Here is a 17,497-nt window from a genome sequence, read left to right as displayed (position 1 = left end):
TTTTTTTTATTATTTTCCTGTTTTAAACAACAAATTCGAGTTCTGCGACCCCAATTTAGTCAAATTTGAATATTTTATTGCCTTTTAAATTGAAAAATGCATTTTTTTAAAATATGCCATTGCCGCCATTTTGGCCGCCATCTTGGATTTAAAAATTCTAAATCATTTTAGAGTAGTTTTTGGGTCATACTTAAGCTCGGCCATCAAAAATAAGACAACGAAAAAATGCACACGATTTTGAACCAAACTACATCATTAACTCAAAGGATGTTGTCAAAGGTTTAGTATTGTTGTGTATTAATTGTTGGAAATTTTCTTTTCTTATCTCATTTGTCTGGAAAAGGAGATTTTTTGTTTGTTTTGGGATTCATCTATCTTTTTTTATTTTCTATTGTTTCCAATTGCATAAATTTTGTATTCAAAATAAATTTTAAAAAATCCAGTCTATATTTGGAACAAACCTCGTCAATTTTCATATAAAATTCCATTAAAATTCATCGAATCCAGCACAAAAACCATTCACAAAACAATTGTTCCCCACCGCCGTGGATGGCGTAAAAGCCCTCCGAAAAAAAAAAGCTGATTATTTATTCACGCAATAACGGGTCGTCGTCGCCACGCCGGCCGGCTGAATTTCACAATAAAAATATACACATTCGTGGTGCACGTCAAAACGACGACGACGACGACAAATTTCTGTATAATGTATGATAACCGACTCGGGCGGACGGAAATGTCCAAGTTGCGCGCGCCGTCGCGCAGGGTAAATGACCATATTTTTGGACAAGAGTACCAAGTACAAAAAAAGCAAAGGATTTAGCCGCTTTAATTAGAAATGGAAAATGGTCGTTTAAATTGCGTCTTTCAAGTGCGGAAATTCCATCGTTACCCACAAGTTTGTTTTTTTTTTCTCGTTGACTCGCTTAGCAAACATGCAAATAAAGCAGAGTATCACGATTTATGACGCGATTATGCGTAAGTCACGAGTGGCGCAAAAAAAAAAACGGCGTAGCTAAATCAAGCAAATTAAAAACAAAAAAAAATACACTGACGTATAGAATGTCTAATGAACGATTCAGCCAGTTGAACTCTGATGGAGCTTGCTTGCAGTGAATGTAAATTAGTGCGATAACGCGCGTCAACTGTCAACTGTCGCAATGTAGTTACAAAACATTTTCGAAAGAGTGTCTGACGGAACGGAAACAGGTGCATTACTAGTGCAATGATTGCTAAATAATGATGATGACGAATTGGTCTAATTTTTTTTTTTTTTTTTTTTTGATGTCCCAACATTCCACTCTGGACATTTTTATCAGAGCAAAAGGGTCCCCTTATCTTACAGTATATGTGACGTGTGTGTGAGTTACAATTTATCATCGTGTCATCTAATTACACTGACGACGGTGACGATTGCGAAAGAGATTAGAAATGATTAAAATGTGGAATGCGGCTTGGAGTTTGGAATACTTTATGGCGGGTGCCTAAAAGTATCGCATTGTTGTGCTTTTTTTTTTTTTTTGTTGAGTCTTGATACCACTGCGACCAATTAGAGGAATATTGTTGTGCTTGCTGGACAGCTAGGGGAGTGTGGGGTAATTTGGACACCCTAAGGAAATTGCTCTGTCACGGGCTGTATGGATATTTTAAAGTAATAAGGATGACACCAGAGGATAATAGAGACCATATTTGATGGAAAAATGTCATTCATTTCGATAAATTTTGATGAAAAACCCATTTTTATCGTAAAAATTAAAAGGTGTCCAAATTACCCCCACATTTTTGTGGGGGATTCACCCTATGGGGTAATTGGACATGCCTTGTGGGGTAATTTGGACATGCCTTGTGGGGTAAAATGGACATACCTTGTGGGGTAATATGAACACCTTTTGTGGGGTAATTTGGACACATGTTGAAGAATAAGTTTAACATTTGATTTTTTGAGCATGTTTTTTATCCTTCAACCTGGTTTTGTAATTGCTTTATATTTTGAAGTGTTGTTTTGTTCACAATATTTCATCAAAGGTTTAAATAATGATTTTGTGATAGAACTATAATTCAATAGGAAGATAACAAATAGTTCAGTGTAGTCAACTTAATTTAATCATTAATACTGATTTAAACATTGATTCTGGATTAAACACAGGTATTGTTTTTTGTGATTAAGGTATCGTTTATGTTTATATAAATCAATCTTTATATAGAATTTATTAGCCTGAAAATATTTTTTTCAATTTTACATTCTGTAGCCCTTCAAATTTAAATATTATTGTAAACCAGCATAGAAATGTCAAAGAAAGTAATTAAAAGCAATCAACATTAGAGTCTTGTTGAACGCCAAATGTACAGTAATCAGATTTTCATCAAATCGAATATTGGAATAAATTTATCTAAATTCAAAAATAGGGGTTTTGTGAAAGTTCTCATTGCTCACATTCCTTTTTGATTGTTTTGACATATTAAATCCCTCTAAATTTATCTAAATCGCTTTAAAAACTCATCCAACCATGAAAGTTACTTTTTTGTTGCCTGACAGGTAGACTTTCAGGTATGTCCAAATTACCCCCATAGCATTTTCTATCATAAATTGCAATTTTTGATAATACAAATGAATAAAATGCACAATTTTTATACGTACATATCTCAGGCATCGTCCAAGCAACCCCCTTAAACAAAAAATGTCCACTTTTTTGCCATATAACCCCTGCAAAACCTTATTTCCTAACCTTCAAATATTAGAATTTAAGGCAGTGCCAACCGGCCTTTGGAAACTTTTACATATTATACCAAAACTACTTAACCTATTCCAACTTTTTTGGTTTGTCCATACTCCTAGGCCATTACTTGTACTAGCCTTATCACTTAAATTACCGTTTTCACTTTATATCCGAAGAAAACGTGATTTTTAAAGGGGTGTCCAAATTACCCCCACTGTCCATATTACCCCAAACTCCCCTACTTATTTACAAGGTTAATTTATCATTAAAAAAATCTAAAATTTTATGATCAGAAAAGGCAAAATGATTTAAAAAAAATAACAAATCAAATTAAAATTAAGAGTCACAATTTTTTTTCAAGTGAATGAGTGAGTGAGCAAGTGAGTAACTAAATGAGTGAGTGCGGCGTGTAACTACACCCTTACCAAAAATCATGATTTTTTGAGTTCCAAATCCCACTTTTCATACGAATTTTTCAGTTGAACCCATATAACCATTTTTATGGTTGTAGTACTTGAACTCAAAAAATCGTATGAAAAGTGGGATTTGAAACTCAAAAAATCATGATTTTTGGTAAGGGTGAAATGATTAAGTGAGTGTATGATTAACACCCAAGCTCGAGAAAAGGGGGAAATTTGTATGAAGACTCCACTTTTTTCTCGAGTAAGTAAGAGAGTTAGTTGATTTAGTGAGTTATTAAGTGAGAAGATTGGGGAGCAAATCAGTCAGCGGATAGTTATTTTAAAATGTTGTTCTTCAAACCAGATATTAAATGAAAAATAAGTCAAAATTTAGTGCTCGTTAATTTTTATTCGTCTTTATAAAAAGGTTTAAATACAAGCCAGATTACTCATGTTACCATTTTGTGAGAAAACCTTAAGGATGTTGCAAATATTTTTCAAAGTTTTTGTCGTCCCAACTCCCCTTCAAAGTCGGCCCGAAAAATCAAAGGACAAAAAAAGTATATTTTTTTTCAAAAAACTTTAAGATTTAAAAATAAATAGAAGAACAATTCTCTACGAAATAGGCCAATTTCGACCATTTTTACCATTTGTTTTTTTTTTTTTTTTTTTTTTTTTATTAGGCTCTAACTTTGTGAGGGCTTTCCCTTTGGCCAAAGAAGCCTTTTTGTTGTATTGGTTCACCCATACAAGTCTTCAAACCAGTTTGGCAGCTGTTAATAGGTATTGATGAGGATTATTCCGAAAAAATAGGAAAACACATTTGTTTTTGCCGATTTTTAAATAAACTTTAAATTTTTTTTAAAAATATATAAAAATATAAAAATTTAAATAGCAAGCCATAGTCTTAACATTTTAATGAAAAAAGTGTTTTAAAATGCATTTTACACTAATTCAGTTGTCTTGCAATCATTACTTTTAAAAAAATGAAAGATTTGACGAAAACAAAAATTTTTGCGAAAAAAAAACTGTTTTGCAGTACTGTACATCGAAAATTTACAAAAATCAGAGGATTGTTGAATAAAATGAATGAGCAAGGGAATACATTTTAAATGAATTTTAGTTGAGTTCTTGAGTTTAAATTGAAATTTGAAAAAAAAATATTTTTAAAAAACTTTTAAAAATGTTTGTATCAACCTTAGCTACAGGATTAGTATTATTAATTCAAATCTTTTTAACATGCCTAATAACAGGAATTTATGCAAAAACTTTTTGATTCCAAGGGTCCTGATTTTCGGTTCAAAGATCAGAAATCACTCACTCATCGCCGAGCGAATCTTTGCCGACTGGAGCTTGCAGCCAGTCACGAGCAAACACTACCATCAGGTCGACCCGAGTCACACACGAATACGTTCAGAGAGGAGAGAATCTAACAACATACCAGCTGGGCGCTCTTTTGGCCTGCACTACCACAGTTTGCCGTAAATTTGCATTTGGCATGATGGAAATTGCTTGTAAATGTGTGTTTGATGTTGTGTTATCAGCAAAATTGCAAAACATTTTTGATAACATAGATTTTAAGCAGTTTAAAAACTGAGTAAAACAAAACCGATCGCAAACTATTTCGACTCAGCGACTGATCGACTTATCGCAATCGGTCTCTCTGAACCATTCGCTGTACTACCCGATTGAAGTAAGAGGGAGAGCAAAGAGAGAGTATTCTGTAACGATTGGTGTGGAAGCGACAAACGGTCAGAGCAGTTTTTTGTCGATTTCAAATGAGTCGTTTTGGAGCAATCAGGATGTTTGATTCTTTTATGTTTTATTTTTAAGTTTTATAGGAGGAATACTAATTTTATTTATTTTTGTTACTTCTTTATCTTCAAATGAAATATTATCATTCAAATCAACTTTTATTTCAATTATATTTATTTATTTATTGTAATTTCGTACTTTTTTGATATTTCTATAATAGAGATTTTTTAAAACAATGATAGAGTTCAATTATTTAATCAAAATAATTTATTTTATGTAATTTTTTTTATTAAATAAAATGTACAACTTTCCAACTAATTTAATTACTTTATTATTGATTAATTATATATTTTTAACTTTTTTTCTTTAACCCTCTACAACCCAACCCCGCCTCTAGACGGGCTTCGATTTAAAAAATCGCCAAAAATCCATTTTTCAACCAATTTTTGATCTTCAAAAAGCATTGGAAAGAAGAACTTTTAAAATTTTGGAAAATTTTAGGGTTGGAAGTTTGACTTGTTTTATGTGACTTTGCCATTGTTTTTAAAAATGTAATTTTTTAAGGGTCAACTTTGGCTGTGTTTTTTACTAACATTTCCTATATTTTAAGTAAAAAGAAGTATGCAGTAATTTTTCTAGTGTCCCAGACTATACCTCTACGCATTTATTTACAATTTAAATGATAATGGTTTCATCTTATGGGACCATCCATAAACCACGTGGACACTTTTTTGGGAATCTTTTCCCCCCTTCGTGGACAATTGTCCATACAAAAAAAATCTTTTTTTGTATGGATCGTGGACAATCGCCATACCCCCCCCCCCTAAAGTGTCCACGTGGTTTATGGATGGTCCCTATAGCAGAAAATGTGAAAAACATGCAAAAAATTGAAAAAGTTACTGTAAAAACATGAAAAAATTAGATAGGCAAAATGTAATGATAGGAGGTGTTAGAATAGGCCAAATACTACCAAAAACAAACATAAACTAAACAAGATAAATGCAAATTAAAATACTTAAAATGAAACAAGAAAAACATAAAACAAGAGAAGTAAAGTTTTTCGTAGAACAAAAGTTGCTCAAAATGACCTCCTGAACACGGGAAAAATAAAAAATTTCGAAATAAAAATTTGGGCAGTAGAGGGTTAAAATGTTGGAATTGTGGCTTGAATTCGATATTATCTATTATTTTGTCTTCGAATCTATGTAAGTTTTTATTATTGAATACGCAAACATCACATTCATTGCAAATTTTATTTCATATTATTGTAGTAATGTAGAAAATTGTGTAGTAAATCATCAAATTTGTTTTTCCACAAAATCATTCAGACTGACTTGTAAAAACTGTGTTAAATAATATCAGCGAACATAAATTTACATCATTGCAGTTGATTATATTTTACAGCGATTTATATTTTCAAATTTCAAACAGTCCAGATTTTTCCAGAATTTCAAACAAAACGATTTTTTTCAAATTATTTTTTTGTTTTTTAATCTGGTTGAAATTTTTTTGGTGTCTTCCGTATGCCCAAATAAACCAATTTGCATCATCAGTTTGTCCATATCGATATCATTTTTCATACAAATTTGGCAGCTGTCCATACAAAAATGATATATGTTTTTTTTTTATATTTGTAAAGTGATTTTAAAATCATCTTTTTTCACTGAAAATTGATTTAAAAAAAAGTTTTTTTTTTATTTCAAATATTTTTTAAGGAGACATAAAATGCCATGAAGATTTTTTTTAGATAATAAAAAAATATTAGAGAAATAATATTTACTAAAAAGACCATAATTTTTCACAAATTCACATTATTTTACATTGAAAGTTGGACCATTAGTTCCCGAGATATCGATGATAAAAAAGGCTAATTGGGCAAATTGAAAAAATCCCATTTTCCTGTTTTTCTTAATTTATTTATTTTTTTTATTTTTGCATGGTCATTGATCATATCTCTGCAATAAAAGGCCGTATCAACAAAGTTAAAAAAAGCGTTTATTTACACCACATGTTTTAACTTTAAAACGGTGCCCTTTTTCAAAATTTCAGTTAAGTACTTTTTGAATGTTATTTTGATTTAACATAAAAAATTAAGTAAGTTTAGTTTTTTTACATCATTAACATATTTTTGAAAAAATTTCTGGCCCATTCTGGAAATTTCTGAAACAGTGGATTTTTATGTCCGCTAAAACATTTAAAGAATAATTATGCTTTTTTTGGAATTCATTTTAAGTGACATGAGTGATTTAAAAAAACAGCAAAAAAAAATTCACAAATCCGTTTTTTTATTTCATGTACTTGCTGGATCAAATTTCAATGCCAAAGTTCAAAAACAAACGTTTATCACTCTTCAACCCTAACCATGATCCCCCTGGTGGCCAAACCATCCAGCACAAAACAAAAACCCACCAACCCGAAACTAAAAATCCCCTTCTTTGGAGAGCCCCGGCGATGACTTCATACTTTTCATTACTACCGGCCTCAAACGGAAATGGCACCGACAACAACAGAACTACCAACAATGTGACCCACTTCCAGCAGAGAGCAGAGAGCAGATTTGCAGCGCACTTGCCCTCCAGCGTTGGCTCACAGAAGTCGTCGTTAGTTGCACTTGGTGCACTTTGGGTGCAATATTGTCATTTTTTTAAAGAGCAAAATAAAAAAGACGGTCACTGAGCGATTAGAGCCCTCCACTTTACGGGTAGAAGCAAGTCGAACCAGTCAGACAGGATGCCACCACCGGATCGGAGTCAGTGTGCCGGTTTCTGGCACTGTTGAAAGTACTTTACACGAAAATTTAGTAGCGACATCTATTGAATACTAGCTGAACGTGAACTTGTAGATGAACTTGCATGCAAGACTTGCTTATCGATGCATCGACATCTAGTGGTGACTAGCAAAAACGTGTTTTCTCTTTTTACAGTGTCAACCGAATTAAATAAAAATCACCAGAGCTGCCACTTTGGCTGATCCGCGCGAGAGCGCGCGCTCATTTAACCTGTCAAGTGTTCTTCTGGTGGCAGCCACCAGTTCGACCAGTATTTTCCTTATTTTTTCCACGCTGAATCCAAAAAAAAAAGTTTAAAACACCTGGCGATGAGGTTTGACAAACCGCGACGACGACATAAACGTGAGAGAATTCCCCCTTTGCCGCAGCAGGTTTAAAGATCTGCCCCATAGTTTTGCTTTTGTGAGTGATTTGGAATTCGTTCCGTTCGGCGATTTTGTTGGAATGTGGCCAGAAATGTCGGTGCTGCTGCAGCAGGCGCTCGCGTTCCGACAGGTTTCAAACACCCCAAATAAATGATGACCTGGAGGCAGGTGGAGTGCGGTGCACTATAGGCGAAAATTGTATTTGGAACCAATTTGGGAAAAAGTGGATTTGGGAAAAATCAATCACACTTGGCATTGTTTCAAGGTGATGAAATCTCGAGCTTGAATTGTTTTCATTTTTCACGGTTTTCGTGCTGACTTAAATCATCGTTGGGTTTGCTTGAGAATAAAAAAAAATCAATATAGTTGAATAAGTCCATTTATTTCAGTCATTTAGAAATACGGAATATATATTACTTCTGTGAATTAAAATAAACTTTAAAATTTTTGTGTGGACGTGCTCCAAATTTTTCAAAAATTTTGATTTTTTCCTTCCTTTTATAAAAAAAAATAAATTTGAAAGTTAAACTATTAATGCTAAAAACAGAAAAAAATGGGATGATGAGCCGTATTTAAAACAAAATTTCGAATAAAATCGATTGTCAAGGAGGTATCAGACTACGGCTAGCAAACAAATAAACTCGCACATTTTGACAGTTTGCCAGCTTGTCTGCTTTGTTTGTTCACCAACATTTGTTTGCGAAAAGGTCAACTTGCATTCATTTTGTCTTGTTTGCGAGTTTGCCGCAAACTGTCAAACGCGAAAAAGTGCGTATTTGTTTGTTTGCCATAGTCTAATATCTCCTTCACTCGACACTACATGTAACAAAGTTTGTTTTTTTTTCTGTTTCTGAATTTCTGATAAATGATTTAATATTTTGTTTTGTAAATATTTGTTTATTATATTTATTTTTATTGCATTCCTTAAAAAAAATCTATTTGAGATTTTTTTTATTTCTATTTTTTAATTATTTGTGCTTAACATTCCTGACTATTTTTTTAAATTAATTTATTCAAATTATCAACGATTTTATAAAATTCTAAAGTTAATGAAATTTAAAACAAATCTTAAAAATCAAAACATAAAAGAATTAAAAATTTAAAAAACATTGGAAAATAATAAAAAATCTAAATTAAAATATATAAGAGTAAAAAATCGAATTAAAAAAAAACATGAAAACATGCACACTGAAAATTTTAAAATAATATGAGATTCATAAATAAAAAAAAGCAAAAATCAGAATTAAAAAAACCTTCAAATATTAAATAAGCTTGGAAATTCTACAATTAAAAAAGGAAATTAGAATTTTGAGGAATTAATGCAATAAAAATCCAAATATCAGGAAATCGAAAATATAAAATTTTAAAAATTCAAATAAAAAAAAGTAAAAGCGTTTTTATAAATCCTGAAAATTCTATATTTTAAAAACTCTTTAAAAAAACTAAATTAAAAATAAATTTTCTTAAAAAAAAAAACAAAGAAAATTAAAAATACCAGGTTAATTTTTTTAATTTTTTTTATTATGTACCTATTTTTTATATTTTTAAAAATTCCAAATTTGAAAATTGAAATGATGGAAAATTTAAAAAATTCTTTAATTAAAAAAAGGTTAAAGCAAAAAAAAATGAAGAACTCAGAAACCATAAAAATTCTAAATATAAAAAACTCAACTTTTTTTTTCTATTTCTGGATTTCCAATTTTGATTTTTTTTTGGTATGATTTTTTAGTTTCCATTTTCAGAATTTTTGATAAATAAATTAAATATTTAGTTTTTTTTTTTGTAAATGTTTCATTTATTATATTTATTTTCTTTGTATTTCTGTTTTATACTTTTTTTATTTTTCTTTTTTTGATTTGTTTTGTTCCTAAATTTTTTAATATTTTAAGATTTAACATTCCTGACAATTTTTTTAATTTTTTTAGGTAATTGGAATTTTAAAATGTATGAAATTTAAAAAAAAAGCTAAAAATTTAAAACATAAAGAATAGAAAATACTAAAAAAAATAGTATAAAATAAACGTAAAATATCAAATTAAAAAAAACTAATATTAAAAAAAATTGAAAACATACATAAGGCCGTTGCAAATATTTTTCAAAGTTTATGTCGCCCCGAGGGAGCCGAGGGACATAAACTTCAAAAAATATTTGCATCGGCCTAATGAAAAATTAAAAAAAAATCATGCATTAAAAAAATTAAAAGTTTCAGAAATAAAAAAAAACTTCAAATATTTGAAACATGGAAATGACTATAATTTAAAAAATGAAATTTGAAATTTTGAAGAAAAAAAAACAAAATCCAAGGAATTCGAAAAAATAAAATTCAGAATGAAAAAAGCGTTTTTATAGTTCCTGAAAATTCATTAATGCAAAAATTCTAAAACATAAAAATTCTAAATTTTTTAAAATATTAAAAAAATAAAGATGTTTTTTTAGAATAATAAAAAAATGAAAATAAAAGAATCAAACATTAAAACACCAATTCAAAAATTCAGATATTTAAATGCTTTAAAATTTAAAAAAAATCCAAATTTGAAATTTTAAAGTTGAAAAATGAAAAAAATGTTAAACGAAATGAATTCAGGAACTCAGGAAGCAAAGAATAAAAATTCTAAGTATCAAAAAATTCAAAGCTTTTTTTCTCAATTTAAAAAATTGTAAGTGAACTAAAAATTCTAATATCTAAAAAAAATCAAATTCAAGAGTTCAAAAAATGAAAAATTCCGAAAATGTTTAATGTATATAAAAAAAATCTAAAATTCTAAAAATGAAGCATTAAAACAAAAAAAAATAAAGAATTTAAAGATTCTAAAATACGGTTTTTATTTTTGCATTTCATTTCATTTTTTGTAATTTTGTTTCCAAAAGAGGTTTTAGGCAATTTTTTTTAAAACTAGCAATATCACTGTCACTGTTGTTTGTTGCCAAAACTATGTTTTTTCTATAATTATAAAAAACAGTATTTTTTCAGAAATTTTTTTTTCCAAATTTGCAGTAAGGGGTCAAGGTCAAACGAATGATTTTTTTTTTCAAATATTTTTTTTGCCAAACTGAAAATCATCAATCCGCCATTTTGAACATCTCTGTAATTCTGTAATTTCGGAATACATTCGTCCGGCTTCAGCTGAAGATTCATGCTGTCCCATGTTGCATGTTCGAGTGTAGACCTACGGAAAACCTTGCCGCGAGGAGAGGTGAGTGAGAAGTACACGAACCACCTACGACATAATTCCTCGGGCGGCCCAGGTCAACTCGAAGTTACCCCAGGCACCCCCAGTGCAGGACACATTGGGGGTAGAAAGCGGATAGATATTTCAGTGAATACAATAATTATGACAATACAGTTTCATATAATCCTTATTCTTTGATCTTACCTTTTGACACCATCAAACCTAGCAATATTACTCTTACCATTTCCCTTTGATAGTGTCAACTTCAAACCTTCATCCATTGTGCAATCAACACATAATTTCCGCTATATTCTTCATGCGGAATCGTCGTCTACTTTCTTCGCCTTATTATCACTGAACCACGGCGCGATATTGTTCTCACATTTTTTGAGCTTCAACGACCGATTGTTATTCACGCACTTATAAAAATACTTGTTCTGTTTCGCGGCTTTGTGAACAATACACGTGTGTTGGCTTATACAATGACTTTTTTGGTCATCGTATGCTCGCAAGGTACATGAAAGAGAAAAAGAGAAAAATGGGAGTTGACAGTATTAAATGCATGCTATACCCTTTGCTTTGCTGGATACTTACTAATAGCAAAGAGCGAGAGTCCTGCGACTCTCAGCAATCATGAATACTGCCCATTTGCCACATCAATCCGCCATTTTGAACATCTCACCAAAAATTGTTTTTTTGCATTTTTAAATTTTTATTTTACATTGTATTTTGTACAAAATGTGTTCCCCCTTTTTAATTGTTATGCCATAATTTTACTATATTTTTTGCCAAAATAAAAGTATTTACTCCATTTTGCAAAAAGAAAAGAATTAAAATTTTTCATTTGATTAATTATAGAAACGTTTTAAATTACTTTCTGGTTTAGTGTCAGATGTTAAACATTAGAACAGTGGATACAAAATCTTGAATAATCCTTTTGTTAGCCTAAGACATTCGCCTTGAATTTGCAAAATTTAAAGACAAAAAGAGGCATTTAAAAAATCAAAAGACTTGGCGTTTCAACATACTGATTTCATAAGAATTCTTTCATAAGATGGGAAACTGCGAAAAACAAGCATAAAAAATCATTTAAAAAACGTAAATGCAGAAAACTATTTTTTTTTTTCATTTAAAAAAGTTTTCCAAAGTTTGAACTAAACAAAGTTGCATACAAATTGATAATACTTTAAAATTTTGATATTTCAAATATTTTCAAACAATTAGTAACATTTCCCTCTTCTTTCCCCACAACAACCCCACCCCATTACCCTCCCCTCCCACTTTCCCCCATTCCCCCACGGTGTTGCTCTTGAACTTACGTCCTCAAAAACGCTCCCGACGTTGGCCGTGACGAGAAGAAATGGCAGCGACGACGGCGAGGAGGAGCAGGTGGAGGAGCTCTGGTTTTCCATCTTGCCTTTCCCGTTCCCCTTTCAACGGCTTTTCCGTTTGACTTGAGGAGTATGTTTATGATTCCGCGTGTGTCCTCTCTCCGCCTCTTTGTCCCCTACCACACCCTCGGGGAAGATTGTTGTTTACTTTTCGCGCTGCTTTTCCTCACTTTTCTTTTGCGCGAGCCAAGATTTTGTGATGAATTTTTCAAGAATCAGAAAGGGGGTAGGGGAAGCAGCCTCTCTTCCGTGCCTAATGGGTCTGCTGCACTTGACAATTTTGGCCACTCATCACGGACGGGGGGAACCAACTTTCGGGCGTGGGACCACGAACTTTTTTTCTCGATTTATTTACACTGCGATGACGAGGGAGGAGGCGCTTTCACTTTTCATATTTTTTAAATACATTTTTATCGCACAATCGCACAAACACAAACACACACACTTAATCCGGCGGTGGCCAAACAGGATCTCCGGATTGACCTTCCCCCGCGCGCAAAAATCGAACCCAAAATCCGCAAACAATGTTGACGTTTTATTGATCTTCCTTCGCCAAGTGGCGCGAATCACAGCAGGCCTGCTGAAGCCACTATTCGGAGGAGGAAATGGCCATTAAACTTTTTAACACTCCCGCGGAACGATCCAGGGCCGGAAATCTGGACTTGAAGATTGTGCGCGAAGACGACGGTGCGAGGAGAATCGAAACTTTCTGTTGAGGAATTTGCTTGCAGAACTGTGCGGGCAGCTGCGCCCGGACTCTGCCCCTCTTTTGACCGCGCGTTTTCCCGGAGCAGAAATTGTCCACCACCACAGGAGTGCTGCACTCCGAAGACGACGACGGCGACCGACTCGACCAAAAGATGAACGGGAACTGCTTGAAAAATTTTGACGTTGACGCTGCTGTTGTGCGCGGGGTTGACAGTTTGAAAACAAAAAATCATTTAATGATGATTGCACGCACAGCTGGAGAGACTCATTTTTGGGTTATTTTTACTCTTTTTCGTCAGAACTCATTCTTGAGCTCAATTATTTTTTATGAATGCATACAAAACACTCTAATGCTGGATTAGACTCCCATCTGCTTTTCACGAGAAAGTCTAGGAAAAAGAAATCAAAGTCTTCAGATAGCTGTTTACTGACATCTTTTGCACGAATGTCATACGTTTTTGCACTAAAATGTCGTATTTGTCGTGCGATCGATAATCAAAATTGTACGACATTATCGTACGACATTTGACCGACGTCGCACGGTTGTGTTATTTAGGATGTCGTGCTATTGTCGTTTGCTGTCATTTCGGTTTTTTAGGTTATGTTGCTGTTGAAAAAACTGTTGTTTAGTTTTTTATTTTATTTTTTATTCAAACACACCTAATTTCACAATAGTATTCACAAACTTAACTTCCGAATCGCCGATTCTTCTCCAACTTGGCTCTTTTCGGATGCTCTCGGATTTGCCTTGACCGCAGCTTCCGGCTTAGATGTTGGTGTTGGACTTTTGCTTCTCGACGAGCTGATCAAAGTTTTACCCGGATGCGACGCCAATCTTGGCTCTCAGATGTATTTATGGCCACCGGAGTACGAGACAACATGGGTTTGTGGAGAACGAGTATGAGATAACGTGGCTGCTTCCGTGGGTTCTACGGAGGCGGACGCATGATTTCCGACATGATCAGATTGGAATATGTTTGTTGCCTGAAAAAATGATTGACGTTTACGTTCGGAATGAGCAGGATAGTCTCTTAATATACACTGCGACAATTGCCAAATTACTTTAATTGGTAAGAATTTATAAATTAAATTCATACTTAAATAACAATAGTATTTTAATTTCAAAAATGTATTTTAAACATAATTTTTAAAAAATGATCTTAAAACGTATAAAACTCATTTTTTGCAATTAATTTTAAAATCCGAGATTATAAGAATTTATTTTTTAAGAAATTTAATTATATACGTAAGTACGTTTGCTAAAATTTTTAAATGTTAAAATGTTTGTAATTTTGGATTTTTAAATTTTAGAATTTCAAAATTCTTTAAAATATCTTAAGAACTATGAAACTTTGAATATTTTTAAAGATTGTACAATATTAAAATTTTATTAATTTGGGCCATCAAATATAAGTAATTTTAAAAATATCATTCTGAAAAAATGCTAAACTTCCAAAATTTTAAAATTTATAATTTTATATTTTTTTTAATTTTCCGAATTTTTAGAATTAAAAAAATCCTAAAATTTAATATTTTTATGAATTCAAAATATAAAACTATAAGAATTTTTGAATTAAAATTTTATTCTAGAATTTTTGAATTATTAATTCTAATTCTAAATATGACCAACGACATTTAGATTTTTTTTAATTTAAGAAAATAATAATAATAATGTTAGAATTTTACAATTTTAGTATTTAAGAATTAGAGAATTTTAGAATTAGTGAATTTTAGTATTTGAGTTTTTTTTCAATTTCTGAATTCTAGATTAAATTTTCAAAACAACCTATCCCTCATGGGTTTCATATGCAGATAGGGCCTTTTGAAAATTTAATCGAGAATTTAAATATTTCAGAATTTCAGATTTTTTTATGAAATGTTATGAGAATTTTAAGACTTCGAGAATTTTAAGAATTATTAAATTCTAGAATTTGAGAAAATTAACAATTTGCACAATACCATGAATTAAAAGAAATTTATAGTTTTCGAATTCTTGCATTCTATAGTTTTGAAATACTAGAATTTTAAAATGAAGAATGAACAACATTAGAATTTCACAACTTTAGTGTTTAGTAAGTAAATCTTTCCCAGTTCCTGAGGAAAACACCCGTGAAGAGTATCGGCGCCGGCATTTACAAAGCGGATTCAGTGACAGTTCATTAATCAACTTTTAAGTTAAAATGTTAACATGTTAAGGGTAATGTTAACATTCCATAGGTTGACTTCCTAAGGTGTCTTGATAAGGTCCAGTTTGTGACGATAAACTACATTCTCTATACTAAGCAATAGAGTTATCTAAGCCCGATCTCACGCACACTAGCTTACCATTTGTTTTTGCTGGCGGGTACAAATTTTAACCTAGAAATCCATCGTGTACGTACACGCAATACATGCGCACGTAGATTACTCTATAGAATCCAGAAGGGAAAAGATCACCAGTTGTGTTGGTCCGAGCCGGGATTTGAACCCCGATCTACAAGGCGGAAGCGTTACCACTGGGCTACGTGGCTCGGTCACAATTTCCATACAAATTTTAAAAAATGTATAGACGTAACACGACTTCCGACCGAGCATTTAATCAAAATCAAAATATTTCCAAAACTTTTTTTTTATTCCGAAAATTTTACCTAGTTCCCGATTAATGTGTATCAACAAGCATTTCTTGTGTGGATCACGTTAGCTACCCATAATTTGGGTAGACACAAGTAACAGTGTAAACGTAAGATGAATCAAACTTCTATGAAATTTTCATGTTTCTCACCATTCTGTTTGCACTGGGTCGTAAAACGTCAAACTAAAAAGCGGTTGATCTTGTTGTGAACGCCAAATTCTTCAACAAATTCAGCAAAAAATTAGTGAAAAATTGCAGCAATAATAATAAAAATTAAACTTTGGCAGTATCTTAAGACAACTATCAGTCAAAATGGTTTCGACGGAAAACATCGAAAAAGTGTTCCTACTGGAAACGGACCGCGTCAAAAGCTTTAAGAAATGGCCCTACTCCGGAACCAGTTCCTGTAGCATTCAGAAGGCAATCCAACGAAATTGTTCTAAATAATTCAACTAACAGTATAAACGCTTTCCAGATGGCCGAAGCGGGCTTCTACTGGAACGGCAACGACAACGAGGAGGACACGGCCGCCTGCTTCGTGTGCGGGAAGGTCCTCGACGGGTGGGAGGAAACGGACGCACCCTGGGAGGAGCACAAGAAGCACGCCCCCCAGTGTCCGTTCGTGAAGTTTGGCCGGCCCGAGGCGGAACTGACGGTGGAGGAGATGATCGACCTGCTGGAGGCGATCATGAAGGCGCGCCTCCAAAATGGGTACAACACGATGAAGGACGGGCTGAAGGCGTGCATCGAGAAGAAGCGGAAAGAAATGCTGAAGCAGCTGGGCAAGAACTAGATCGGATTACGGAAATATTTGCTGGTAATCTCCTGATGGGGGGAGGGAAAGGGAAGGGTTCTGCGTGTATTTGTATAGAAATAGGATATTTCGATTTAAATCAAGCTTTTTAAATACTTAAACTACTTAATATTTATTCTATTATGAAAGAAAGTCCAATCAATTTGACGTGATCGTACAGTCTTGTCGTATGTTTTATAATTCAAATTTTAATGAAATTTTCATTTATCGACATAAGGAACTCTACTCTCTACGAAATCAGTCTTTTTTCTTTAATTTTAATTTTTGTATTTTTTAATCAGGCTAAAACTTTTTTGGTGCCTTCGGTATGCCCAAAGAAGCCATTTTGCATCATTAGTTTGTCCATATAATTTTCCATACAAATTAGGCAGCTGTCCATACAAAAACGATGTATGAAAATTCAAAAATCTGTATCTTTTGAAAGAATTTTTCGATCGATTTGGTGTCCTCGGCAGAGATATGGATAAGGACTACACTTAAAAAATGTTACACGGTAATAATTTTATTGGTGATTTTTAATTTCACTTTTTGTCTCTAAAACTTGATTTGCTAAAAAACACTAATTTTGATATTTTTGCATTTTTGAACTTTGTTGGCTGAGTTACTGAGATATTGCTATGCAAAGATTTATTCAATTCAATTGGTGTTTATTAGAATTTAACAGTTCTGCTCCAGGATGTTACATTTGCAATTCAGAGATTTGGAGAACCTTTCAACTGAGATCAATTCATTAGCCTTTACAGGGAGGGTACATGTTTCTAAGTTTAGATGTTGCTAGCT

The 17,497-nt window shown here is 32.4% G+C and overlaps 3 protein-coding genes across 4 annotated transcripts in view; 2 read left to right on the top strand and 1 right to left on the bottom strand.

The window, feature by feature from the left end:
• The window catches only part of LOC6038459 (inositol polyphosphate-5-phosphatase A), a 40,962-nt gene extending 27,518 nt beyond the window's left edge, over positions 1-13,444 (bottom strand). The window contains exon 1 of one of the 2 annotated variants that reach the window (XM_038249378.1): positions 12,513-13,444. In XM_038249378.1, the coding sequence (XP_038105306.1) occupies positions 12,513-12,605 (93 nt within the window). In that variant the 5' untranslated portion in view covers positions 12,606-13,444. The remainder of the gene's footprint in view (positions 1-12,512) is intronic. The other variant, XM_038249389.1, reaches the window with a different exon arrangement.
• The window catches only part of LOC6038454 (solute carrier family 52, riboflavin transporter, member 3-A), a 35,579-nt gene continuing 24,287 nt past the window's right edge, over positions 6,206-17,497 (top strand). Inside the window, exon 1 of the mRNA XM_038249397.1 lies at positions 6,206-6,215. The gene's annotated coding sequence lies outside the window, so the exon portion shown is untranslated. The remainder of the gene's footprint in view (positions 6,216-17,497) is intronic.
• LOC6038455 (baculoviral IAP repeat-containing protein 5) lies at positions 16,142-16,815 on the top strand. Its single transcript, XM_001848200.2, has 2 exons — positions 16,142-16,323; positions 16,379-16,815. The coding sequence occupies exons 1-2, from the start codon at positions 16,216-16,218 to the stop codon at positions 16,694-16,696; spliced, it is 426 nt and encodes a 141-aa protein (XP_001848252.2). The 5' UTR covers positions 16,142-16,215; the 3' UTR covers positions 16,697-16,815.

Source organism: Culex quinquefasciatus, chromosome 1 (assembly GCF_015732765.1).
Source record: "Culex quinquefasciatus strain JHB chromosome 1, VPISU_Cqui_1.0_pri_paternal, whole genome shotgun sequence".
In the NCBI taxonomy this organism is placed as follows: domain Eukaryota; kingdom Metazoa; phylum Arthropoda; class Insecta; order Diptera; family Culicidae; genus Culex; species Culex quinquefasciatus.
Note: the sequence above shows the minus strand (reverse complement) of the source record. Positions and strands in the feature narration are given on the sequence as shown.

Excerpts from the sequence above, each read along its gene's own strand:
- LOC6038455 (XM_001848200.2), top strand. The coding sequence starts at position 16,216 with ATGGTTTCGACGGAAAACATCGAAAAAGTGTTCCTACTGGAAACGGAC. Across the intron at positions 16,324-16,378 it reads GTTCCTGTAGCATTCAGAAG|ATGGCCGAAGCGGGCTTCTA; the intron begins GCAATCCAACGA and ends AACGCTTTCCAG.